This window comes from Eleutherodactylus coqui, chromosome 4 (genome assembly GCF_035609145.1).
Source record: "Eleutherodactylus coqui strain aEleCoq1 chromosome 4, aEleCoq1.hap1, whole genome shotgun sequence".
Classification (NCBI taxonomy): Eukaryota; Metazoa; Chordata; class Amphibia; order Anura; family Eleutherodactylidae; genus Eleutherodactylus; species Eleutherodactylus coqui.
Genome location: NC_089840.1, coordinates 108,437,426 through 108,463,080, shown reverse-complemented (window position 1 = coordinate 108,463,080; position 25,655 = coordinate 108,437,426). Strand labels below are relative to the sequence as shown.

Sequence of the window (25,655 nt, the reverse complement as noted above, 5' to 3'; positions counted from 1 at the left end):
ACTACATTTAGGCTAACGTCATACGGGGGCGAGTGCGATATCTGGTTGTGATCACGCTCACCAACATGCAATATCCCTGCAAATTTGAGGCGTTTTTATACCAAAACGGCTTTGCATCACTTCGGGGAAGTAGTGATCTTCCGCTGCAGCAGAGGATTGCGGAGTGATCTCCCATTGTTTTCAATGGGGAGACCTCATATTGCATCGCACTCATATGCACCTAGCACGTGGTGCAATGCCACCGCTGGCCCCCATTGAAACAAATGGGCGATGTGAGGGCACTCCCAAAAATAGGACATGCCGCAATTTGTTTATGGGAAAAAATCGTTCATGTGTATCACCCCATTCAAGAAAATGGGGTTCATATCCGTGCAAGATTTGTGCGTCTCGCTACACACAAATCTCGCACGATTTTCTCGGCTGTGTGAAAATGGCCTTTATGTATTTTGTTTTACTACTTTTAAAAAGCTTTTAGAAAAAAATACTTTTTTGTAGGGTGAACTGTAGTGTGCCCCGATTTGTTTTTGGGGGGTCCTGAACGGACCTCCACAATAATATTGCAATGCGCCGTTTGGTTGTCATGGCAGCCTGGCATAACTGACTGCCTAACAAGGTGTGCCTGTGGCTTGCCTTGTTAAACTGTCAGAATGTGGTATAATGCAATACCATGGTACAATTAGAAGTTTAAGTCCCCTGTGGGTAGTAAAGAAAGAAATGTAAAGCTTGAGTAAAACTTTTTTATTGATTATTGAAGAAAATAAAAAGTAACAAGTTTAAACCCCATCCCTCTTTTCCCATATTCTAATTGAAAAAAAAAAATTAAAAACTGGGAAAACCCAAAAGTATATTTGTGATCACTCAATCTGTAAAAGTTCCATATACCAATATAATGCATTTTTTTCCGCACGGTAAAGTCGTCGGGGGAAAAAAACACAATGCCAGATTTTTTTTTAGTCTCCCCCGTCTCCAAGAAAAAACTTTGTAAATTGTGATCAAGAAGTCATCTCAACTCCAAAATGGTATCAATAAAAACCTATAGGACGCTTCTCAAAAAACGAGCTCTCGCATAACTATATTGCCAGAAAAATTCAAAAGTTGGGACTTTCAAAAGATGACGTCAGTTTTTTTTCTCCAAAGATATTTTATGTTTTAAAAGTAGTAGAGCAAAAACTACATAAGTTTGGTATTGTCGTAATTCTACTGACCCATGTAATAAAGTTGTCATGTCATTCTTGCCACGGTGTGTACACCTAAACATCCTACCTCTTCTCCTACATGGCAGAATAATGTTTGTGTTTTGTTTTTTCATTCCAGTTAGAAATTTTTAAAACTTTTTCCAGTGTATATTTTGAACAGTGGGGAAAAAAAACAAAAATGATTACAAACAGGGATTGGGGGCCCACATATTTAGGGGAATAAAAAGCCAGTGCCTGCCGAGTATGCAGTGAACTTCGCTCCTTAGCTTGTTTCAGGTCTAGCCTGTGTTAGGTAAATCATCATAGGGATTTCATAGTGTTTCATTGCCTGGTCCGAATTATAGGAGAAGTTGTGTACACAAATCACTGATACATGACACAGTCTGTATCATCCGACAATGAAGCTCTTCTGGCTTTATTACAAAGCAGACGATGTATATATTCACTTACTATCATCACAAATACACCACCCCCACTGTAATCATAAGAACTCATGAATAGCTCTAGGTACTAATGGTTTAACATATGTTAATGCCTTGAGGTAATTCCTATGAACCTGAATCTTAAGGAAAATAGGCTCATTCTAGATTCGTTCTAACTGTATCTCTGCTATCTCTGGATATTAGTGCAACAAAAATGGACTAAACCAAGAAACTGGGGGTCTTTGATTTCTTGCAATGTATTTCACTATATAAATTCCACTAGTTTGTACAGACGTTTGTCTGTTCCTTCACTACATTAATACTCCTGAAAGGACACCGTGTAAAACCTTGCTACCATTTAGATTTTCTGGCTGCGTTAGAGAGAACTCGTGCTGCATTTTCTATCCTCTTACATGCTCCTCTGGCTGTAAGTACCGTTGTTGGGATAGGATTTGTACTAGTTTGCATCTTGTGTAGTGATACTAAAACGCCTTGAATGCTGCTTATATTTGTGTGTTTTTGCATTTATTTCTCTAGGTACCCTTCATGTAGGTGATGAAATACGGGAAATAAATGGAATTAGCGTAGCAAACCAGACGGTGGAACAGCTTCAAAAGATGCTGGTTAGTTGTCTTTTTGTACATTTTACATACACCATCGCCATACAAAAAAATTGCAATAAAAAGTTAAAGATCGTGTTAAATATTTGGTTCAAAGTAATTTCCTGAATCAAAAAATGGGGTCCACTTCTCTCTGAGGTAAAGAGCACAACAACCTAACTGCAGATTTCAGGGAATGTTAATCTTTAAAGAGAATGTATTCTTTTAATTAAACTAAATTTAAATACCTATGTAGCAAGGAGATTCATGGAATTTTTTTTATTTTTAAAATTTCCTGCTGGCCGCCATATTGGAGGTGCACACTCTCTTTTGGTCTTATTTGTAGTGACCAGAGTTTCCCAAACTGCTGTCTTCATGCTCCTCCCAACAGGTCATGTTTTCAGGATTTCCTCAGTCTTGCAGATGTGATGTAACTATTGTCAGTGCCTCAGACATTGCCACAGGTGTCCTCTCTATAGGATATCCTCAAATCATGACCTGCTGAATGTTATGACGACTGAAGTTTGGGAAGCACCTCCATAGACCATGCAGCATGAGGTGCAGGTCTCTTTCACATGGCCGTAAGCGTTTTGACGTGCGGCCACCAGCATCGTTAAAACACATTAATGGGCGCACAAATCTAACGTCTGTGCGCCTGTTCAGATGGCATGGGCCCTGGCGCATGTATGCCGAGGCCACAATGCCGTTGCATCCCCTTCACCCTCCAGCTCACCTCCTCTCTCTCCTTCCTTCCGGCTATTTGCAGTGGGAGTGGGCAGGGGTGGAGCTAAGCACCCACCCCTTGTCCACAGCCAGCAATGGGAGGTGTTGACCTTGGCTCCACCCACGTCCTGCCCCCTCCCATTGCAAAAAGCCAGAGAGAAGGCGAGAAGAGGGAGGGAGTTTAGCAGTCACACCTCTCTTCTCCCTCTGCTGTCGCTGGCATGTAGCTGCCAACGTATTCCAGCCAGAAAGATAGTTCCAGGACTATCTTTTCGGCCCGTCGTGAAAACGCCTGGCCCTATATTGCCCGGCTGGTCGCTTTCACGCCGCGAGAATACGGCCATATGATCTGATGCATTGGAATCCAATGCATCAGATTGTAGCGTATATCGGCCGGCCGTGAAAACAGCGGCTGATATATGCTTGTGTGAAAGAGCCCTTAAAGGGGCTGTCCAGGAGTGGTATAAAGTGGCTGCTGTCAGTGCAGGAAACCTGTCCTGGGAAAGGAGAATTAATTTGCAAACTGGAGGGCAAGGGGGTGGGACCACTGGTGGGTGTGGAGCCCAAGGCCAGATTCACATGAGCGTATAGGTATTTGCAGTCGTGTTTTTGCGAAATGGACATTGCATATTTGTGCGCGCAACTCTTTTAACTGTACTTTGTCCGCACAAAAAACACAGTGATGTTCCCCTTAGTTATAGGAGTTGAATATGTGCTCTTTCCCTGCACAAATGCAGGGGAAACGTAGAGCATGCTGCATGTTTTTTGGCATGAGTTAAGTGCGCGCGCAAAATATGCTCATGTGAACAAACACATAGAAATTTAAGCACAAATATGCACTTGTGAATCTAGCCTAGCCGTACACGAGCAAGATAATTTGTTTGCAGCACGAAGCCTAACACAGGGTCCTTTTACACGGAGTGAGAAATCCTTCGCATGAGTGAATGATGATAAAGTTTGCCCGTTCAGACATTCTGTACAGCCAAATTAATCATTAAAATTTTGTTTGCTTGCTCATTCACTTTACATTCACTGTACCAGGGAGTGACTGAGCGATGGCTGTTTACACGCAACCAGTTGCAAACCTGTCAACAATTATTTTTCTGCCTGCATAAAATGAACAAAGAGCAAACAAAATATTGTTTGTCGTTGAGTTGTTTGCTGTGTTTACACTGAACGATTATTGTTCAAATTCGCACCATCCAGCTATTTTTTTTAAACAATAACCGTTTTGTGGAACAGCCCCTTAGACTCCGGCCCTCCCCCCATTACCCTCCGCGCTGCACATGAATTCTTTTGTGCTAGTTTTTTTTTCTATAGACTGCAGCCATTTATGCCGTTTCTAGACAAGCCATGTAATTAACAGAGATCTCAGTGGACTAATGGTATGTCCTGGAAGTGATGGAGTGCAGCCCGCTCCCCTTGTGCTTGTCAGGAGCTTCATCTGTGTAGATAGTTAATATCCTGCCTTATCTAGGCGTTCAATAACAAAGTAGAATGCTCATTAAATCCCAAGTCCTATTCTACATAGCCGAGCTGACGAATGACCTGCAGAAAATAAGAGATTTCCACTTATTGGGTCTGCTCTAGTGTACATGTGAAGAAGGGAAGTTTTCGAGATATTTAAATTAGTTTTATGATATAAAAATAATTGTCCGATGATACAGTCGCTGATTAGACAAGAGCAGTGAACATTGCCATATATTAGGAAACGGCATAGTCCTTCCCTTGTATATAAATATACTCTCTATATTTTGAACTCTTGGGGTTTGTTCACACCTGCATTAGGGCTCCATTAGAGTAAAAATGTACAAATATAGTTTTTTGGTTTTTTTAGATAGTTTTACTACTCTTGCATAGTAAATGCGTTTAATAAAAATTTGTCACTATATTCTGAAAGTCTTAACTTTTAATTTTTTTTTCAATGGAGCTATGTGAGAACTTGTTTTGCAGGGTGAGTTAATGTATTCATTAGTCACTTTTTATTCTCTTTTGGGGTGAAGGTGGGACTAAAAAAAACTGCAGTTATGCCTTTTTTAAAAACCTTTATTAAAGCTTTTTCAGTCCCATTAAAGGACTTTACCATGCAATGGGTTGTATAATACAGTGCAATACTTAATTGCAGCATATTGTACTTGTAGGAATTCACTTTTATGCGCTGTACAGCATGTTGATCAGGATTAGACTGCCAGATGTCAAATTGTTACACTTATGGCATCTCCCACCCCTTGCATTTCACAGCATATTATGGCAACTGGTTTTAAAAAATTTTTATTCCATACTTTCTCTGTACATGGGAAATGTTATTCGATAAACTTCTAATCCCTTTATGTAGCTAGCCCTCAAGTATATATGTCAACTAGTATTACATTGTTTAGTTATTTCTTTCTATCTGAAACTCATAGAGACCTTCTCCTCAAGTGGGTCATGTAAGCTCAGTTCTGAGCAGCTCAGATGTACTTGAGTTTGTGTTCCTAAACTAGTCAGTTTGTCAGTCAGCATAACTCCTATCTGTTGCTATTACATTGAGTGAACCAAACATGCTCTTCAGAGGAGGCCACAAACTCCTGTCATAGCTACTGCTGATGACCACATAGCTCTTGTCACACATTTATAACGGAGGAGATCACAGCTCATCCTCCTGACAGTATATTCATGGTCTGTAGCTTATTTAGGTAAATACAGAATGTAGTCAGTGTTTTTCCTGTAGCAGCGGGAGTACAGGCTCTAGCTGCTCATGTAAATCTCTGCTGATGCATCATGGGATTGATGACACAGGATAGGGAAAGTGAAAGCAGAAATTTCATCAGTATGGTGCCTGACGAGCATCAGAAAGGAGGCGCTACTGCACAGAAGTGACAGCAATATACAGAATAGATGTCCAGATTGTGACAGGCAATCAGATGTGGGGGTGGAGGGGTTGACAACTTGTTTTTTGTTTTTTTTTGCTGTAATGGCCTTTTAAGGACTGAACCTGCTTAGAGGGATTGTACCACAATATCTAGTTATCCCCTATCCACAGGATGGAGGATAACTTGCTGATAGGTGGGGGTCTCGCTGCTGACACCCCAGTTTATCTCAACGATGTGGTTCCTGTATCCCTTCCACAGTGAGGAGGAGACTGAATGGAGTGCTGGTTGCACAAGTGCTTTAGCGCTTCATTTATTTTCAATGGGACTGCTGAGTGAGTATTTCCGTTACTCCCATTAAAATGGAGTACTAACTGCCATTCCAAGTGACGTCACTGCAGGGGAGAAGTCACCCCCACACTGACGAGAGCGAGGCACGGGAGTCCCATTCTCCAGTTCGGCAGGGTCTTGGGGGTGAGGCCTACACTGATCTGCAAGTTATCCCCTATCCTGTGGATGGGGAATAACTTGATATTCTGGTACCAACCCCTTTTAAGTTAATTTTACCCCTTAATGACGGCCTCTTCTGAATCCTAAGTGCAACCATTTTTTTTCTTGTCTTTATATTATCACAATCCAAGAACCATAATTTTATAGTCCTATGAGGGTTTGTTTCTTGTGGGACTAGTTGTATTTTTTTATTGGCACCATTTTTGGAGTGCATATAACTTTAGCTTTTATTAATCAGTGATTCAAGTATTTTTTTTAATGTTTTTTTGCATTTTAGGTGTTCAATGTGCAATACAAATATTATGCTCATTTTATAGTTAGGTTTGTTACAAACGTAGCAATGCCAATCTTGAGGTTTATTTTTACGGTAAAAATGAAAAAACATTGATTAATTTTGTAAGGGTTAAAACGGAGCTTATAGACTTCTTTACATAACATACCATTGACTGCAGCAACTAAGGGGTTAAACGGCTAGGATAGGAGATTTGTCCGATTCTATCCATTACAGCAGGTGCCCAGCTGTCATGTCTGCACAGGACACCCATGGAGTAGTTAGACTGGGCCATAAGAAGGTGGTAGCCTAAATCTAATACGGACCACCAATCCAGTGGTCCCTAACGGTTCTAGTTTGTGGTTATATTTTTACTATGTATAGTTCAATGTTTAATGTATTACATTTGCTTGTTCAGCATATTTTCTGTTCATATATTTTTTTAACTTCATTTTAGAGAGAAATGAGGGGCAGTATCACATTCAAGATTGTTCCAAGTTACCGTACCCAGTCGTCTTCCTGTGAGGTAATAAGACGCATAAGGGGAGGGTCTCTTGTTGCTAACCACCTGCTGATGGCTGACTGTTATCTGCTTTTTGAGAAGCTACTTCTGCCTGTACTCGTAGACCATGCACACCAATTTTACAACAAAGATAACGGAACAGAGTGTGTAGTTTATACATTTATAATTTATTGATGAAAATCAGATTTAATTTTCAAATGAAGATGGTTGCAATATTAGGCTAATAATCGGAATATCTCACTTGAAACAGTTAGAATTTAGTAATGATTACAATGATTATTTCAGTTTAACGGACTCTGACTTGGTGTAGCTATTAGATGCCATCTCCGATATTTTCCAGTCTCTATGTGGTTGCAAAAGTAATGTTAACTACATTTTTTACATGTGTCTTACAAATAACTTGTTGCTTGCACAGATCTCTAGATGGTTACATTTAGAAAAAAAATATAGAATAAATTAAAAATTGAGATTGGCAGCATTTACCTTGAGCTACGTCCTTTTAGGATAGTCTGGCTTCAATACTCTGGCCTCCTGCCATTTGTTTCTTATCACACTTAGGCCGCCTGCACATAGCAGAGCCAGAATCTGACCCTGGGAGCAGTGGCGTCCGCGAGTACCTATACTTTCACTTCTTCATTTGTACTGCGGATGGACCCGGCAGCCTGCCGCCAGACATGAGCAGTACAGGTTTTTTGTTCTTTCAAATTATTTTTCCCTGCGCCGTCGCTAGGCGATGACGCAGAATGTTATTTGCAGACAGGTCGCGGGTCAGACGGCTTCCATTGGCTTCAATGGAAGCCGTCCGCGTGGAATCCGAGCAATAATAGATCATGCTGTGATTTTTTTTTTTTCCCCCGCGAGTGGAAACCGCAATTGCTTTCCGCTCGTGTGCAGAAAGAATCAATTTCCTATAGCACGCTAGGGACGGTTTTGCTGCAGATCCGCAGTGCTGACGGCCGCCACGGATTCTACAGCAAAAATTCCCCCATGTGGTGGGGGCCTTAAAGTGCTTGTACATGTGAAACCATAACTTTAGATGTAAGAATAGGTGGGCTTCAATTGCCTCATCTCTAGGTGGAAATCTTTCAAGAACAAATCTTTCTAGAAAGTGGACCTTTTTTTTTTCCTTTTTCGGCTATGGGATGAAAATGTGAAAGCGGGCACCCTTTTGGCAATTGATGACTGTCATTCGTTGGCTAATACCAACATTGTTCTATTTCACTCAATGAATGTATGTTTTAGTTGAAATCATTCATCTTCATCAACTTTACTGTAATGTGTAGTACACCTCAAGTCTTTCACTTTGGCCAAGAAGGTACCAGAAGGAGGATGACCAGTTTTTCCCTTCGGCCTTGCTACAACTATTTACTGCATCTGTCCACAATTTAATATTGGCTTCCTATCCATTATTGGATAGGAAGCTGGCTGGCTTTAGGAACTGCAATTATGTATCTATTTGTCAATTATCATCCAGCCGATTAGGAGATTTTCTTATTGTATCCCATCAAATCGTAGTTGTAATTTTTAAAATGAAGTAATAGACAGTAGTGATTAGGCTATCTTGACATGTTTGTGGCCTGTGTAATTTAACAGGTACAGTATGTCCACCTTCACAACCATTAATTTTAAGTACACTGGAAGTAAAAAAAAAAAAAGCAATTTTATAAATAGTCTTGACTTAAAAATCTTCTACCATTTTGTACCTATAGCTTCTATACAGACCTGTGTGTCTGTATGGTAACAGACTACAAACCAATCCTGTGTAGTCTGATCCTGTATATGGGCCATTTCAGTACAAATCGCCCAAGGGTTAACCCCAGACCAGCTCCAGTTTTTATAAAACTTTGCACATTTGTTCATTTCCAGAATGTATTTAAAATTATCAATTTTCAGACCCATCGGGTCATGGCGTCCGGAAATACCATAATTTTTGATAATTCTGATCTCTGAAACTTTGGGTGCGGAAAGATGTGCACGGTGTAATTTTCTTTGTAATATGTAGATTTGTAACACATTTTTCTTAGTACTGTAATTCTAGTATAAGTTAAAGTGAAATTGGAACCAAACTGTATTTATTTTGTTTTTCAAGAACTGAGCTACTAGTAAAGAAAGCTGAAGAAATGTATATATTACACATATATATGTCCCTTACTCTCCATCATGCATTGACGGTTTTTACCACAAAATTTCGGAAAGGTGTTCTTTGTAGTTTTTGAGAAAATTCTTGATGGTGACCAACTGTGTACCATTTTAGTGATATCAAATCTGACTAAATACACCTGAACTAATAAAGCATTAATTCTGCATTATTTTTTGGTCAGTAATATTTTTTTTCTCAAAAACTACTAAGAACTTACTGCACTTTTGTGGTAAAAAAAATAACTTGAATGTATGCGGTGTATGTATGCATTTTTTTCAACTTTGTCTGTAGTGGCGCAACTCCAGAAAAAAGACATTTTTGTTCCAATTTTACTTTAATTGTGTTAGGAAGAATATGTTATAAAGCTACATATTTTCCTGACTGAATGACAGGACCTTGCACATCTTCCCACGCCCAATAATTTAGCAAAACTTATGGTTCTCGGTGACCTTTGGAAAATTGAACCCCCATAGCCCATATACTTCTTGACAGCATGACTCAGTGGTGGGAAAATTTAGGTATATATATATATAATTAATGAAAAAACTAAATCTTGCAAAACTAGCAAGATTAACCTTTTCGTTCACGCAATTGTTTCTAAAGAAATCATGACCTCGCTAGATGTATGTAAATGGCAAATATGCAAGCTACAAAAGCTGATGGCATTATGTGCAAAAAAATAAAAATGTGCGAGGGATTTGAAATCTAGTTGTAAAATGGATGTTTTAAAGCACTTGTGTGTGTATATAGCTTTCTGTTATCAGAGGAGTATCAGTAATGTATTTCCAACTGATGAAGAATATCTTGTCACGTAAAAGCGGTACTGTCTGGACCATGGGCTCCTCTTGGTGGAGGATTGGTGAACTGCAGGTAGCTCTGCTTTGTTGACACCTTCAAGCCCATTGCAAGAAAATTTGTGTGGTTAAATAAGAAAAAAAAACTGAAAAGAGAGAACTGTAGAGAATTATTCATTGTTGATTCAGTGGTAACTGTGCACTTTTGCAGAAGTGAAATGTGTTAACAAAACTTGTGTCTTATTTCAGAGAGATTCCCCCTCTACATCCAGACAGTCCCCAGCTAATGGTCATAGCAGCATTAACAATTCTATTTCGGTAAGATCAGCAATTACATATACACACACAAACAGGGTTGCAAGGAATGTTGTCCTCCACCAATTCTGTATTAACATCTGTGTTTTTAAGTTCATGGATAACCATTCCCTTTTCTAATATATTATTTAATTTTTGTTGGAGACCCTTTTTTTATTTCTACTCTTTTCATTTTTGGTAAGTCTTAGCAGGATATTTCTGATTGTATTCTTTTCTGTGTTTTGTATTCAAGATTCCTATTTTTGATTCTGAGTACTTTTGAGTTACACATAGAACAGACAACTGCTTTTTTTAATTCACTAGGTACACTCGTACATTTGGATATTGGCTTACCCCCACAAACTAGATACCTCTGTCCATTGTAGTAGACAGGCCAAAAATCTTAAAGGAAATCGTAAAACTGGACCTCTGTCTGGACCCAGAATTTTAGTTTCCGCTATCTGAGTTAATGAATTGGTGTGCCCTCTGCTGCTGTGTTACCTGCAAATATTCTGCATAACATGAGCCTGGCCTATTATGTGAATCTCTCCGGTTGTAGTTGGGTTAATTTACACTGAAATACTTGAATGTGCGTTAGCTGCACACAGCTCTTCAGACCTTTTCTCTGGAACATCTTTAACACAAATTGCTTGCTATATGGCGCAGTGAAAGCTGCTTCTGCAGACACAGCTTTTTAAGCAAAATCCCGTATTTAGTGTAATCACATTTGTTCTAGCTTAACTGCAAATTTGCATGTTGGCTTTTCATATTTTTTTTTTCTATGCCAAGGCATATGTGGTAGAAAATAAACTTCTGCTGGAAAAGTTCACATTCAAAAATAGCCTTTTTATTAAAGGGAACCCAGGGCTGGTTTGTACCGAGCACCCGTTTAAAAAAAAAAAGGCATTAAACACTGCAGTATTTTAGAATACATATACTTTGAAGTTTGACTCACACGTAGACCCATGGGGAGGGGGGAGAAGTCAGTGGCCACAGTCTGCACTGGCCTTGTAGAATTCCTGTTAGGTTGGATGCACAGCCACAAGCTACACAAAGTGTGGCGGCAGGCCGAATTCACCCTGCGGGCCTTGTGTTTGATGTGTGCTCTGCATGATTAAGATGGGATGGTCCTGACATGGCCTGTCACCATTACTCAGAGCTGTTTCAAGGCCAACATGGCCTGCCCCCATGACTCGGAGAATAGTTTTTAAACTATTGCACTGCAATGTTTCAAAATAAAGCATACAGGGGCGTGATATACATATCTGTGCCAGGTTCATGTTGCTCATGGTTTGGGCAAGCATGAACCAGGTGACAGGTTCCCTTTAAGGCTCAGGACAACTGAGCACTGTCTGTGGAGCACCACTCTTCAAGATATTGAATAATTTTTGCAACACTGTCAGACATGGCTTACATCTATTAGTCTATGGATCCGGACTTGCTAGAATTTTATCCTAGCGTACATACCCGGAGGTTTTATCCACCGTACAAATTTTATAGTGATAACCCAATTGTTTTCAAGAAAAAGTATTGTCTTAGAGCGGTTGTCTCCGATAAGTCGGGTGCTTTCAAAATTAGGTCCCATGGGCGATTAGCTGATCACCTCTGGGTCCTGCTATGCCCAGCTAGAAATTTCCCACTGCAGGGGAAATGTACTTACATAGCACAACAATACAAGGACAACTTAAGTCTGATAGAACGGGATCCCTTTCTGTGGTAACCATCGACCCATATACTTTCAAATAAGGACTCTCACGAGAGGGTCCCTTTTTGAAAGTAGAACTTCTCCATAAATATTAATATCCATGGTTCCCTGCAGTAACTCACGGACAACTCTGTCTACACACAAGCACTGACTGAACATCACACTTGCTATTATTTTACCAATGCATTTGTGTTGAAGATGCTGACAAGTTTTCTTTTATTTTGCTAAGCATCATTCCTACGCTTTATAACTTTCTGCTTCCTTAAGCTTCAGCTAAACATTTCGAGCTTGGTTTTGTTTTCTTATATGTCTAAACCATATTTATTAATTACACTTACATTAAAACTGCTATTGATTTCTTATAAAGACAGCAAACTGTTAATAAGATGCAAATGTCTTCTGGGTTGACTTTGTTCTGCAGGACATACCATCAACTACTCAATCAAAAGGACGACAGGTGAATAGATTTTGTTTGTGTGATTTGTTGGCCTCCTAATAAACCCTTGTTCATTTGCCATCATAATCATCCATGTTAAATGTCCTCTCATCATCGAACTCACTTCACATATGCTCAGAAAGCTAGGTCTCCTCAAACCGATTTTTGTCATGCATAGCAATGGAGGCTGAATTAGAACTAGAGATATAGGAGTAATAGTGAAAAAAATATTATAAAATATACATACATGCATACAATTGCAGTCAATGCATCCTGATCCACACGTTTGTTGATCACAGGGGCGTAGCTATAGGGGATGCAGGGGATGTGGTTGCACCCAGGCCCAGGAGCCTTAGGGGGCCCATAATGCGCCTCTTCTCCATAGAGGGAGCCCAGTACTATGAATAAAACATTATATGTGATGGCCCTATTACAGATTTTGCATTGGGGCCCAGAAGACTCAATTTACACCTTTGGTTGATCACAATGGTATACAGCCACCACAACCCTAGAATTCCCGGAGTTGGTACTGGGAACTTCTCAGACAGGAGATTTCGGATCATCTGAGTGTAGGAATGTTTTTGTTTCCAATGCTCTCCCTGGTAGAGCAATGTTAAAGTGATCAGGGTTACTCTTAGTCCTTTTTTCAAAATTATTAAGGATATCCTGATATTCTAACATGCATTCTCTGTAGTTAATCTAAAAGTGTAGGTCATGGTGAATGCCTAATATTGCCCTCAAGCTAAGCAATAGGTTTGCAGTAGCTGAAAAAGTCAAACTATGTTGCTTAGTACACCTCTTATATTGATTACAATACACAGATTATGTTCCACTTTAGTTTAGTTTCTTGGTATTGTACATACATGGCAGCAAGTATCTCTGGTTAAGATAAACAATCATTGTAAGGCCTCATTCAGATGGCTGTATCCGAGTTGTACCCAAGAACCTCATCAACAACTCTTATCAAATGGCACACGTAAACCCGCCCGTCTGCTGACTGATCTGCAGGGACAGTAGAAATTGCATGTGCTATTCTCATCCATGACATGGACCAGAATAGGACATGCAGCAATTTTTTTTTCATATGGACCATCTGTCTGTGTGAAAAGCACTCGTAAATGGCCTTATCAGCTACAAAGGGTCTGTGTGCTGTCCGTGAAATACATGGACGAAAACTACGCCAGTCTGAATAAAGCCTTACAGTCGAGGTGTTTTCTTTTGAAGAACTTGTGAATGACAGTACTTTTTGTCTCAAATTTAACCTCTCCCCTGACTGAAGCATCATTGACTAACTTGTCAGGTACCAGGGAGCCAGTTGCTGTACTTTTTTATACTCGCGCACTTTCTGGTTCCAGCGGTGCCTGTCTGTAAAGTCCACGTGCCGGCCAAACATCTGACTCTCTTCAGAGTTGCATGTCTACGCTCTCCCATAGACTTGTATACAAGCGTGTGATTATAAAACATACAGCACCTGGCTCCTTGTCACCTGCTATAACAGCACCATAAGTATGTTTATGGTGCTTTAGGCAGGTGACAAGTTCCCTTTAAGTTCAAGGCATTCCTGTTCATCAGTGAGGATCATGTCCATTCTCCTTGCATGCTTTGCACTGCGTTTCGTTTTTTGTGTGTGCTAGTAACCATTTTGTGTCTCTCTTATTGGTTTAACCTACTTTTCTGTGGACCCTATTAATGCTCCAGTGTAGATTTCTCTAGCTATAATATATACATGTGCATTTTTTTCTAGATATACGTAAGAGCACAATTTGAATATGATCCGGCAAAGGATGACCTAATACCCTGTAAAGAAGCTGGCATCCGGTTTAGAGTTGGTGACATTATTCAAATTATTAGTAAAGATGATCACAACTGGTGGCAAGGCAAACTGGAAAATGCAAAAAATGGTACTGCTGGTCTCATTCCATCTCCTGAGCTACAGGAATGGTAAGTGATTAAGTGCACAGTAAAAGTGGAATTATCTGATGACTATACCGTATGAAAGACCTGTTGAAATCTTCTGATCAGGAAATGAAAAAAACTTATTTCAACTTTGTACTGCTGTATCTTTACAAAATATGTTTAGAATTAACTGGCTTGTTTCCCCTTTTTGGAAACCTATTTATGGGGCTTTAAGGGACTGAATGAGAATCACAAGGTATTCCCTATCCGCAATATAGTGAACATTAGAGCAGCATGTGCAGAAATGCAGTCCTAAGCTCCCACTCATGACCTGAATGTTGCAAGTTCAATCCCCACATGGCTCAGGTAGCCGGCTCAAGGTTGACTCAACCTTCTAACCTTCCGAGGTTGGTAAAATGAGTACCCAGCTTGGTGGGGGGAAGTAATAAATAAATTACCTAAAAGCGCTGCGGAATAAGTTGGTACTATACAAATAACCATATTTATTCATTTACTTTTAACTTGCTGATCGGTGGGGGGGGGGGGGGGGGGGTTATATCCCTGTCTTCTCATCACTGCAGGGTCACTTCTCCCACCAGCAGTGGCGTCACATTGAATGGAGCCATGGTAGTTCATGTGCGGCCACTGCTCCACTTATTTCACTGGAGTGACGGAAACACCGGAGCCCTTGCCAATCGATTGTTTTTAGCAGTCCCACTGAAAATGAATGGTGTTTCAGTGCATTTGTGTGACCATTGCTCCTTTCGGTCTCCTACCTGTGCAGGGTGTGCAGTAAGCTTGCAGTAAAGAGGGCAGGGGACACAGGACCTTCATTCTCGGAATCGAGAATTGGTGATGGACCCCCACAAAGCAGCAAGTTATGCCCTATTCTATGGGTAGTGAATAACATGCGATTTTAGTACAGCCTTTTTAAAGTGCCTTGTGCAGAGCCTAAAGCTATGTTCAATGTGGCCCAAAATTACATATATGATGTTTTGTGACTGTGTCGTGGGCCTCACGTACGGCATAAGTGATTCAGATTTCACATGTACTGTATTGTGTGAGCATAAAGAAGCAATTTTTAGCCGGGGACATCATCTTCGAGCCACACTGAGAGAGGTCTTCTGTACAATTCCTCTGGACATGAACATGTGCCAAAAGGCCTATGATCATGTGCAATTTGTCTGCAGGCGGCCATCACTGTAGAAGGCCGCATTGTTGACCATATCATGAAAAACCATGGCTGAAAACATTTTCTGTGCTTTGTACAAGACCTCTGTACACTTTGGTAAGTATATAGCAGCACGTTGTTAAAGATTCTGTACATAATGTTGGGCCACCCTGTATACACTGCACAACGAAATCAGGTTTTTCACCGCAGATTGACCATGACGTGTGAACACATCCCAATAGTGCCACAAAGCACTCTATGGTTCCTCTGGACAGCACCATGTGATAGAGATATTCTTTCCTACCCTAGGGGCAATGCCGTGTATGGAGCTGTAATAAGCTGGCCACGTGTGTAAGCCCTTGCAGCAATCCATAGGAGTTGTAACATAACTTTAGTAACGCTGCAGCAAATCATTACCAATTATGGTGTCCCTTTTTAAAAATGTCTACTTGTTTCTGTAATACTTTTCACATGTTAACGTAAAAGCAGACTTTTTATTTTGAATGGCTGGCGGTGATCGTATAAAAGAGCGAGGTAACATGTATGTATGTACACTGTCGCTGCGATGCTTCAACCCATATATGCCGACAAAGTACAGAAGTCTTATTGATTAGAAGTGTCTTTGCAAAATAATTTAATGCTGCAATCATCCTTAGTTAAGGTCATATATTGGTGGCTAATCCTAACAGTCAGTGTTGAATAGGTACACATGATATGATAGCATTGGGGATATGTTGTGAGTGTAGGGCTAGTAATCTTTAAAGAAGAGTGGCAGCATAAATAGTGCAAAAAGTATAAAAGTCCTTTTATTCCTGCATAATCTGTGCAACGTTTTGACCTATGCGGTCTTTGTCAAGCCGTAACTCCAATGTCAACGAGACCTAAAAGTGAAGTCTTAAATGGAGTCTAGCAGCAGTTTTGACCTTTCAAAACAGCCAACAGGGCTAGGTAGGGGCAGTGAAGATTAAACATACCAAGCGAAAGCATTGCTATCACCAGTTGTCGGTGATTTCATTTTTAATTTCCCCACTACTGCAAGTGCCCTGAAGTGCCCTCCACTCTCTGCATTGAGCTACTCCACAGCTCTGATTGCCAGCAGTGTCATCCAAGGCAGAGACCCTTCCAGCTGTCAATCAGCCAGTTCAATGCAGAGAGTGGAGGGCACTAGCAGCAGCGGTGCGTAGGAGAATAAGACTTCATTTTCTGACTTCTGGTAGTAAAATCATGGTTATAGATATGTTTAATCCCTGTTCCACTGCACCTACTTAGCTTTGCATACTCAAAACTGCCGACTGACACCCTTTGTATGTGATGATTGATGATTATCCGTTCAGTTGCATCCAACCCTCGGACGCTTTATGGATCAATGTTCTCCACACATTCCTGTCTTTCACCGCTTCTTTGAGTTCGGCGATTGACATGTTCATGGTGGCCTTGATTGTATACAGCCATCTGTTTTTTTTTCGTCTTGATCTTCTCTTCCCACTGACCTTGCCAAGCATCAGTACTGTTTCCGGTTATTTGGCGCGCATCATGTGTCCAAAAAAAGAGAGCCGCTGTTTGATGATTTTGCCCTCTAGTGATATTTTCGGTTTGAAGCAATCTAACACTACCTTGTTCATTGTCATGGCAGTCCAAGGTATCCGTAGCATTCTCCTCCAGCACCATGGTTCAAACGCATCAATTTTCCTTATGGCTGTTTTTCTGAGCATCCAACTTTCGCAACCATAGATCGTTATGGGAAAGACTATTGCATTGACCAAATTGCAGTCTGGTTTTTGTTGCAATGCTAGTATCTTTGCTTTTCCAGATCTTTTCCATTCCTTGCATTGCATTCCTACCAAGTGTAATCCGTCTCTTGATCTCAGGTCCAGATTGCCCGTTGCAATCGATTTTGGATCCAAGGAAGATGAAATCTAGGCCTGACTCGACTTCTTTGTTGTTAAATTTTGTGTTCACTGCACCATTGCTTACCGCAGTCATGACTTCCGTTTTCTTGCTGTTGAGATACAGTCCCATGCGTTTGCTTTCCTTTTGCACTCGTTGGATAAGGTATTTCAAGTCCCTTTCACTTTCCGCAAGCAGGGTGGTCGCATCTGCATATCGGAGGTTGTTGAAATTTCTGCTACTGACTTTGACTCCCGATTTCTAATTTTGCCAAATTGCATCGCCTCAGGATCATTTCTGCGCACAGATTGAAAAGGACTGGTGATAAAATGCAGCCTTGCCGTATGCCTTTCTTGATTCCGAACCAATTCGTGTTTCCATAAACTGCCCTGACTTTTGCTTCTTGGTTGTTGTAAAGCGACCTTATAAGCTGTTCAATATGTTCTGGGACGCCCATTTGCTTTTAGACCCTTCTAAAGCTTGTCATGTTCCACACAATCAAAACTTTTGCTGTAGTCGATAAAACACATGTCCACGTAGTTTTCATACTCCTGGGTTTTCTCCATGATCCAGCGCAGGTTCGCGATTTAGTGTCCAGCTTGAATGTTCGACAGTTCCCGTTCAACAGTTGTCGCAATGCGTTTTTGTATGATCTCTAAAAGAATTTTGCTTGCATGAGGTATGAGGGCGATGGTGCGGTAATTGAAACATTCTTGAGAAACCCTTTTTTGGAACTGTGATGTAGACTGATCTTGTCCAGTCTTTGGGCCATGATTTGGAGCTCTAGATCTTTTGACATAGGTCAGTTAGGATCTTGACTGACACTGGTTTGAGCAGTTCAGCTGGTATGTGATGAATGTTTGGAGCTTTCCTGTTTGGTAGTTGTTTCAGGGTGCATGTGACTTCTTCCTCCAGAATGCCCGGTTCTTGTTCTACTTGATGTACGTGAGCCAACAGGGGTTGTGTGTTTGATCGCCTGCATACAGCTCTGCTGTATATTCTCACCACCTATGCTTGATTTGATTTTCTTCTTTTAATAATTTGTCATCCCAGTCTTTGATGGCTGCTGTCTTTCGTGGTGCAAACGGTGACCAGGTCTTCTTCACCTGGGCGAAGAGAGCTTGGATGTGGCCTTGCTGGTTTGCTTCTTCCAGCTTTGCGCATTGGTCGTTCCAGTAGCGCTCCTTGTCTCATCTGACTTTTCTTTGAAATTCCGCATTTAGCTGTCTAAATTCAACAATTGTACCCGCTGCTTTAGCTGTTCAGTGCTTGTTGGCAATTCTGATGGATTCATCCGATAGCCATTACGGTCGTTTTGCTGATTTTTCGAAGTGGGTGATTTGTTCAGCTGTACTCAGTGTGATGGATTTGATTTCCTCCCATAATTCGTCAGGGTCTTTTTCGATGGTGCTGGGTGTTTCAAACCTGTTATTTACTGCGACTGCGTATAGTGAAGGGATGTTGTCTAAATCGAAACGGCGTATTGGTGGTGACCTTTTGATGTTACTGAATCTGACCTTGATTTTTGCAACTAGGAGCAAATGATCGGAGCTGCAGTCTGCACCCGGAAGTGTTCTCACGGCCAGAATTGAGCTTTTCCAATGCAGTTGACATAGGAAGTAGTCAATTTGGTTTTGATGCACGCCATTTGGGGCCATCCATGTATTTAAATGGCATTTTGGCTGCTTAAAGCATGTGTTCATGATCAATTGGCAGTTTTCTGTGTAACATTGGACCATACGGTTGCCTGCATTGTTCTGCTCAACCAAACTGAATTCGCCAACGACTGGTAGGTCTTTCTCCAGAGCCGATTTTTGCATTGGAAGCCCCTGTTATAAAAGTGATATCATTGGCAGGGGTCCGAGGCCGCAGCATCTTCTGGGGCCACCACCGCTGGCTGTCATCCTGCTGCCAGCCCAGCCTCTTGTGATGCTGCCGATGCTGGCTCTCCTCAGGCAACACACGCCCCCGGCCAATCACAAGCTCGGGGCGTGACTGCTCTCCTCAGGCCACACACGTCCAGCCAATCACAAGCTGGGGCCACACATGCCCCCAGCCAATCAATCACAAGCTGGGGGCGTGACTGCATGTCAAACTCCCGTATTATGTCGCTAACCCTAACTTCTGGTGGTGACATAATACAAGAATGGCGCAGTACCCTCCTGAAGATAGGCAGAACAAACAGAATTGAGCAAAAGTTTGGCACAAATGTGTCTGAGACCTTTATACTTTGTAAATGGATTTCATGCATTCATGTACCAGCCTTTAGATTACCCTTTTCAATGAAAATTGTCAATTGAAATGAGCCCGGGTTTTATTACTGTGTTTACAATGCAGTGTGTGATAAACATTCATTTGTTGGGGCAGATTTATTTTTATGATGGTCTAATTGCTGCATTTTCAGCATCTCCTGGGAAAAGATGTAAAACTAATTTTAAGCTACAGAATATACTGTTGTCCTTTGAAAACACAAGGTAATAGCATTCATGCAGTTTACATTTAAAGTGCACAGATGCGAGGGAGCAGCTTTTGTGGGCAAGTGTTTTGATCATTATTTTACATTGTTTAACAGTTTTCCTAATACGACTGCGCTATAAATTGTTGCATAACGGATTCTGCTATTCTACAGCACTGAACAATGCCTTTTATATAGCAGATTATCACATAATTAACATTATTTATGAACGGCTCATTGTTCATCTGCAGCCAGAGGTTGCTTTCACAGTATCTTTTTATAGATGAAATCTGTTTATGACAAACCTAGAGCAGTTTTATTGCTTGCATTGCCTCTGAATCCATTCCACGGTACATTTGCAGTATGTGCTGTTTGCATGCATTCTATTGCTTTTCCTCTTCAGAGTCATCGATTCGTTATTTAAAGGGGTTCTTCAGAGGAGCTAAGGTTCATTGATGGGAACACTGAAAACTGCTGACATTGGTGATACATAAAGCACATCCGCAGATGAGGAATGCACCCATGATGATAAAAAATCACATACGACCAATAGAATTCTTCGACTCCTAAGGCTAACTTTACACAAGTTACTGCCATATGGGGCTGTGAACCCCGCCCCCATATTGCACTCGCCATGCATGTGAAAGCGCAGAGGATGCAAGGCATTTTCTTGTTAAAGCAACCTTGCATCACTTTAGGGATACAGGGATCCTCTGGCTCTGCTGTCACAGATGTGGTAGAGGAACGCAGAGTTTCTCCCATTGCTTTCAATGGGGCAGCGATGCAAGATCACGCAGCCAGATAGAACATGCCGCGATGTGTTACACCCATAGCATCATGTTCCTCTCGATCAACATGGGGGGTTGGAAACAGCCCGAACTGGATGGACATTTGTCTTTTTCAGCCTACTATAGTATGTTACTATGTGTATGAACCCATTCAGAAGAGTGGGGTTCATATTTGTGCGGCTCGCAACGCACAAATCTTGCACGCTTTTATCACCTGTGTGAAGCCGGCCTAATACTTGGTCATATTTTAGCATTTTTTTGATCATTACTGTATAGTCTTAAAGTTTTTGAAAATGTGGGTTACTCTGTTTTGAACTATTAATTTACTGCATTACAGCAGTTGTCCCACAAATAAATATTTTATTCTTTCAAATCAGGTAAGATATATCAAATTTTCAGTAAGAACGCTTAAAAAATTTTTCAGCAGGAATCCTTTTCCCTCTTGGCACGGTCACCTTATGTGTCCAGTGTCGGTGGTCACACATACTCAGTGCTGTCGCCCCAGATCCTCTTGTACACAGGTGAGATGGCAATTTCTGCTTTTGTGCCGGCTAGTTAATAACAATCATTGCACTAGAAATGTCGTCTTTTCTCCAGCACTGGACACATCAGGTAGACGTTCTGAGGGGAAATCAAAAGAACACCAGGGTGTGCCAGGAGTAGGTAACAGCAATATCCAAACACAAGAGCGTTGTTTTTAACCCCCTAGTGACCACCCCATAAACTTTTACGTCCTGCATTGCTGGGCTTAAATCCCCAGAGCCGTAAAAACATGCTTGCCCTGGGGATTAAAGCCCTGCAGGCTGTGGAAGTGACGGCTCCATGCTGTTGGTTCCCGGAGGTAGCCGACAACCTGGAGCTGTCATGGAGGGCTGCAGGTCCGTAAGGGGAGCTGAGGTTACTTGCCCCCGTCCTCAGTGATGTCCCGCGGTGTTCTTGTCCTCCAGAACCTGACACCGGTCTTCTGCGCGTGGGCGCCAGACATAGTCATGTCACACACATGCACAGAAGGCCGGGAGATTTTGGACAACGTTGTGCACAAGGACATAAGATTAAAGCTACATCGGATGTGTTTCTGAACACAGGACAAACAGGGATATCCATTTTGGAGTGCAAAGCCTCATTTTAATGTGCACTATAGAAAAAAACTGTCTTTAAAATGACACATTTGTAAAAATATGATTTTTTTTTCTCCTCCTAAATTACATTAACTCCTGAAAAAAAACTGTGGGGTCATGACACCCCTCAGTGAATATATTTTGGCGGTGTAGTGTTTAAAATGGGGTCATTTATTGGGATATATAACATTCTGACACCTATGAGCCTTTGCAATCTTGGCTTGGTGTAGGAAAACAGTGTTTCTCAAAATGTTGAACCAATGTTGAATTTGTACGTCTCCTAAATGCTTTAAAAAAAAATAAATAAAGGTTTTCAAATGTGCGTCCAGAAGAAAGTAAACGGATACAAAAATATATCTCATTAAAAATTTGTCCAGCATGTTTGCACATATTGGAGAAATGTGAAAAAATAACACTTTTTTCAAAATGTTTCCAATTTTGGCACTTTTAATAAAAATACACAGATTCTATCAGTCTATTTTTGCCATCTAAATGAAGCAATATGTGGTGAAAAAAAAATTGCCTGTATTACTTGGATATCCAAAACTTTTACAGAGTTATGGCCTATTTACACGGCCCGATTGCTCAAACAGTTTGAGTGACAGCTTTTGAGCGATCATTTTGCATAAACTATTAAGTAGCTACTCAGCTACTTAATAACAATTAAGTGTGCAAATGAAGCCTGAGCTGAAAGCAGTTAATAGCCCGAGGGCTCTTCTCTGCATTCAGTTCCTTTGTTCTCCAGCTGGAAACAATGCTGCCAGCACTTCCCATGGAGAACTGCTGATAAGGCTGAACAACGATTTTTAGGTTAGACTGAATTTAACGATCAACTAGCAGTGCACAAAAAGGGCACGATGGGCCCAACAATTATCACTAAAACGATCACTTTTTAGCATCTTTGTTTTTTTTAGTGATCGTTGCTCCGTGTAAATGGGCCTTTACTCTGTTGAATCAACACATGTCAGATTTAAAAAATTTGGCCTGGTCATTAAGGCGCAAACAAACTTGGTGGCAAAGGGGTTTCATTTTTTTTGCTTTTTGGTTTTTTATTGTTATTGCAAATGAAAACCTATGGCTTGCCTGATAAACAGTTTTTTTTATATATTTTAACTTGCTGGATATGTATATTCTGTAGGCCAAATGTGTTTAAATGTATTCACATTAAATGCGTTTTCTGGGACTTAAAAACAAAGTTTAAAATTGTGTAAAAAGGAGAAAACTCATGTTCTTGCCTACTTAAGTGGCTCCCCATCCAGCGCTGGTGCCCGCCACTCAGAACAAGGAGGAAGCAGGCTGGTGGTCACGTGCTGCTCATCGTTCATATGACCACTCAGCCTGTCACAGGCTTAGGGACCATGGAAGAATCGCCGCTGAAGCCTGTGATTGGCTGAGCGGTTATGTGCACAACAAATTGTGCGTGACTTTTAGCCTGCTGCTTTTGGGTTCTGAGCAGCGGGCACCAGGGCTCCAGCACTGGACAAGGAGCCACTAAAGAAGGCGAGTATGTCATTTTTCTGTCTTTTACGTAATTATAAGCCTGTGAGGTTTTTTTTCTATGTCCTGCAAAAACGCCTTTTAATTTTGAGACCATGAAAAACAATAGCTACAACATGTAGCATTACACATGTATTAGCGCACATTATTATATGTATGTTTAGGGATGTTGCTTTTATTTGTGCTTTGGGTCTGTTAACATTTCTGATTTCATGTCCCTTTATTTCAGGCGTGTTGCCTGCATTGCAATGGAAAAGACAAAACAAGAGCAGCAAGCTAGCTGTACTTGGTTTGGCAAGAAGAAGAAGCAGTATAAAGACAAATATCTGGCAAAGCACAATGCAGGTATGAAATGTCAGTGCCGATTACTTAAGATGTATAGTGAATGTTTTGCTATCTCTTGTGTCATTGAAGGGGTTATTCGGGGTGTTGGGAGTCGGCCCCCACTGATCTGCTACTGATGACCCATCCCTAGGATAAGGCATCAATATTTAAGTCTCGGATAACCCATTCAAATTCTAAATGAACACAAATGGTGACTCTGCTGATGTGAAGCCATGCACATTTCTCCTGCAGTCTTTCCCTGTTCTACAGTGATTCCCTACTGGTAAATTCATGTCACAGCTGCTGCTTGACACTAATGGGTTATAGCTCCTGATGATCATTTATTGCCCAGATTTATCTGATGATCTTTCTGTATTTTTTTAGAACTTTCCCATTACAATTGGGTTTAGAGTTTCGTTATTTGTAGAAAGAGAAAATCTATATTCCTCGTTCAGAGTCCATCTTACTGCTCCATGTTGCAGTTTAATTTTGGAAGTGCAGTGATTCTTGCAAACAAACTGAGAGCCGGCTGTGTTAAGCCCGCACACCACGATTCTAGACCAGTGTCACATTCAGCAGTTGTGCCTTCCTGTTTTACTGTTTTTCTGTTTTTGAAGGTTGTGAATCTTTTCTAGTTTCTACCACAGGCACCATGTAACCAGGTAATCAGGTATTACATTGCAGAGCGAGTGATAACATATATGACCCTGTACACTGCTATACTTATGTCCACATTGCCCTACCTCACATTGCTATTCTGTACATTTTTGCTTTGGAGTGTTTTTAGAACTTGGTTGTAATTGAAGTGTTCCCTTCATTGGTGATGGCAAGATTTCAGTAGCTTATAGCTGGGCAAAACCTGTTATTTTCTAAACCGGTTGTATAGTTCATAGCTTCATATGTTAGGGTTTTGCAAATAATGGAGTTCGCTAATATACTGTCTATCACAACTGATCCTGTTGGCAGGAGCATACTGTCCTGACCCTGCTGTCCTCCACGCATCTGTTTCTGTTACTGCCTCTCGGTCCTAGTCCCCGGAATGAGACTGCCTACCAGACACAGGGACATGGATAGCACCATACTGCTTACTTTAGTGAGGGGAGTCTGACCGGGCAGATTACACATGGACGGTCTATCCGAACAGTGAACCTCAGACAACCGCCTCTTTAATGTTACGTGTACTATATAAATTTACCTGCCCTACATAGTGCCAACTATCAATTTTTTAGTAATACTTCTATTCAAGATTTTTTTTTTCTGATTTCCTTTTCTCAAATGTCTTGAGTTTTGTCAAAAATGATTGAATATTCTTCACTACAGTATATGGCAATGAATAGTCAATATTGGTTGAGATCGGTGAAATTAATGTCAGACTGGATTATAGCATCTATTTTATCATCCTCAATATAAATATCATTTGAGGACAAAACTGAATGATAGTTTTGTTGAATGATAGTCAGGTGAAATTGCACTTGTCTAAAGGGGTTTTCCAGGCAATTGTTGTTAATGACCTAACCACAGGATAGGTCATCAATAGTTGATTGTCTGCGGTTCACTGTTCGGGACCCCAACCAATCAGCTGTTTGGACACCCATTTTCAGCACCACAGCACAGAGGGTATGGGGGAAGCCGCTGCTCCGACCCCTGTGTAATTGCAGGCACAGCTTGCAATAAAATCAATGAGAACTCTGCCTACGATTACCAGTACTGGCCACTACAAAGGGGTCGAAGCAATCTGCTTCCGCTCCATACGCTGTGTGTTGTGGCGCTGACAGCTGATTGGCCGGGGGCTCCAAGCAGCAGACCCCAGCCGATCTGCTATTCATGATCTATTCTGAGGATAGGTTAACATTTAAAAACTTCCTGTAAAACCTGACTTTACTTGACAGCTCAGTATAGGTTTATTTCCCATTTAAACATATAGTAAATGGAGCCATGTAAGTCACGTATTTTCTCCTCCTTTGCCAACTGTGCCTTCAGAGCTGCTTTGTGTAGCAGAGATGTATGCTGCTGTTTCCCGTCCTTGCACTGAGGGGCTTATATTTTCCTGTTGTTTG

The 25,655-nt window shown here is 41.0% G+C and overlaps 1 protein-coding gene across 4 annotated transcripts in view; it reads left to right on the top strand.

The window, feature by feature from the left end:
- CASK (calcium/calmodulin dependent serine protein kinase) overlaps positions 1-25,655 on the top strand; it is a 268,122-nt gene that overhangs the window by 214,892 nt on the left and 27,575 nt on the right. The window contains exons 16-21 of one of the 4 annotated variants that reach the window (XM_066599970.1): positions 2,156-2,241; positions 7,028-7,096; positions 10,277-10,345; positions 12,448-12,483; positions 14,207-14,403; positions 23,504-23,619. In XM_066599970.1, the coding sequence (XP_066456067.1) occupies positions 2,156-2,241; positions 7,028-7,096; positions 10,277-10,345; positions 12,448-12,483; positions 14,207-14,403; positions 23,504-23,619 (573 nt within the window). The remainder of the gene's footprint in view (positions 1-2,155; positions 2,242-7,027; positions 7,097-10,276; positions 10,346-12,447; positions 12,484-14,206; positions 14,404-23,503; positions 23,620-25,655) is intronic. The other 3 variants (XM_066599972.1, XM_066599971.1, XM_066599973.1) reach the window with 3 other exon arrangements.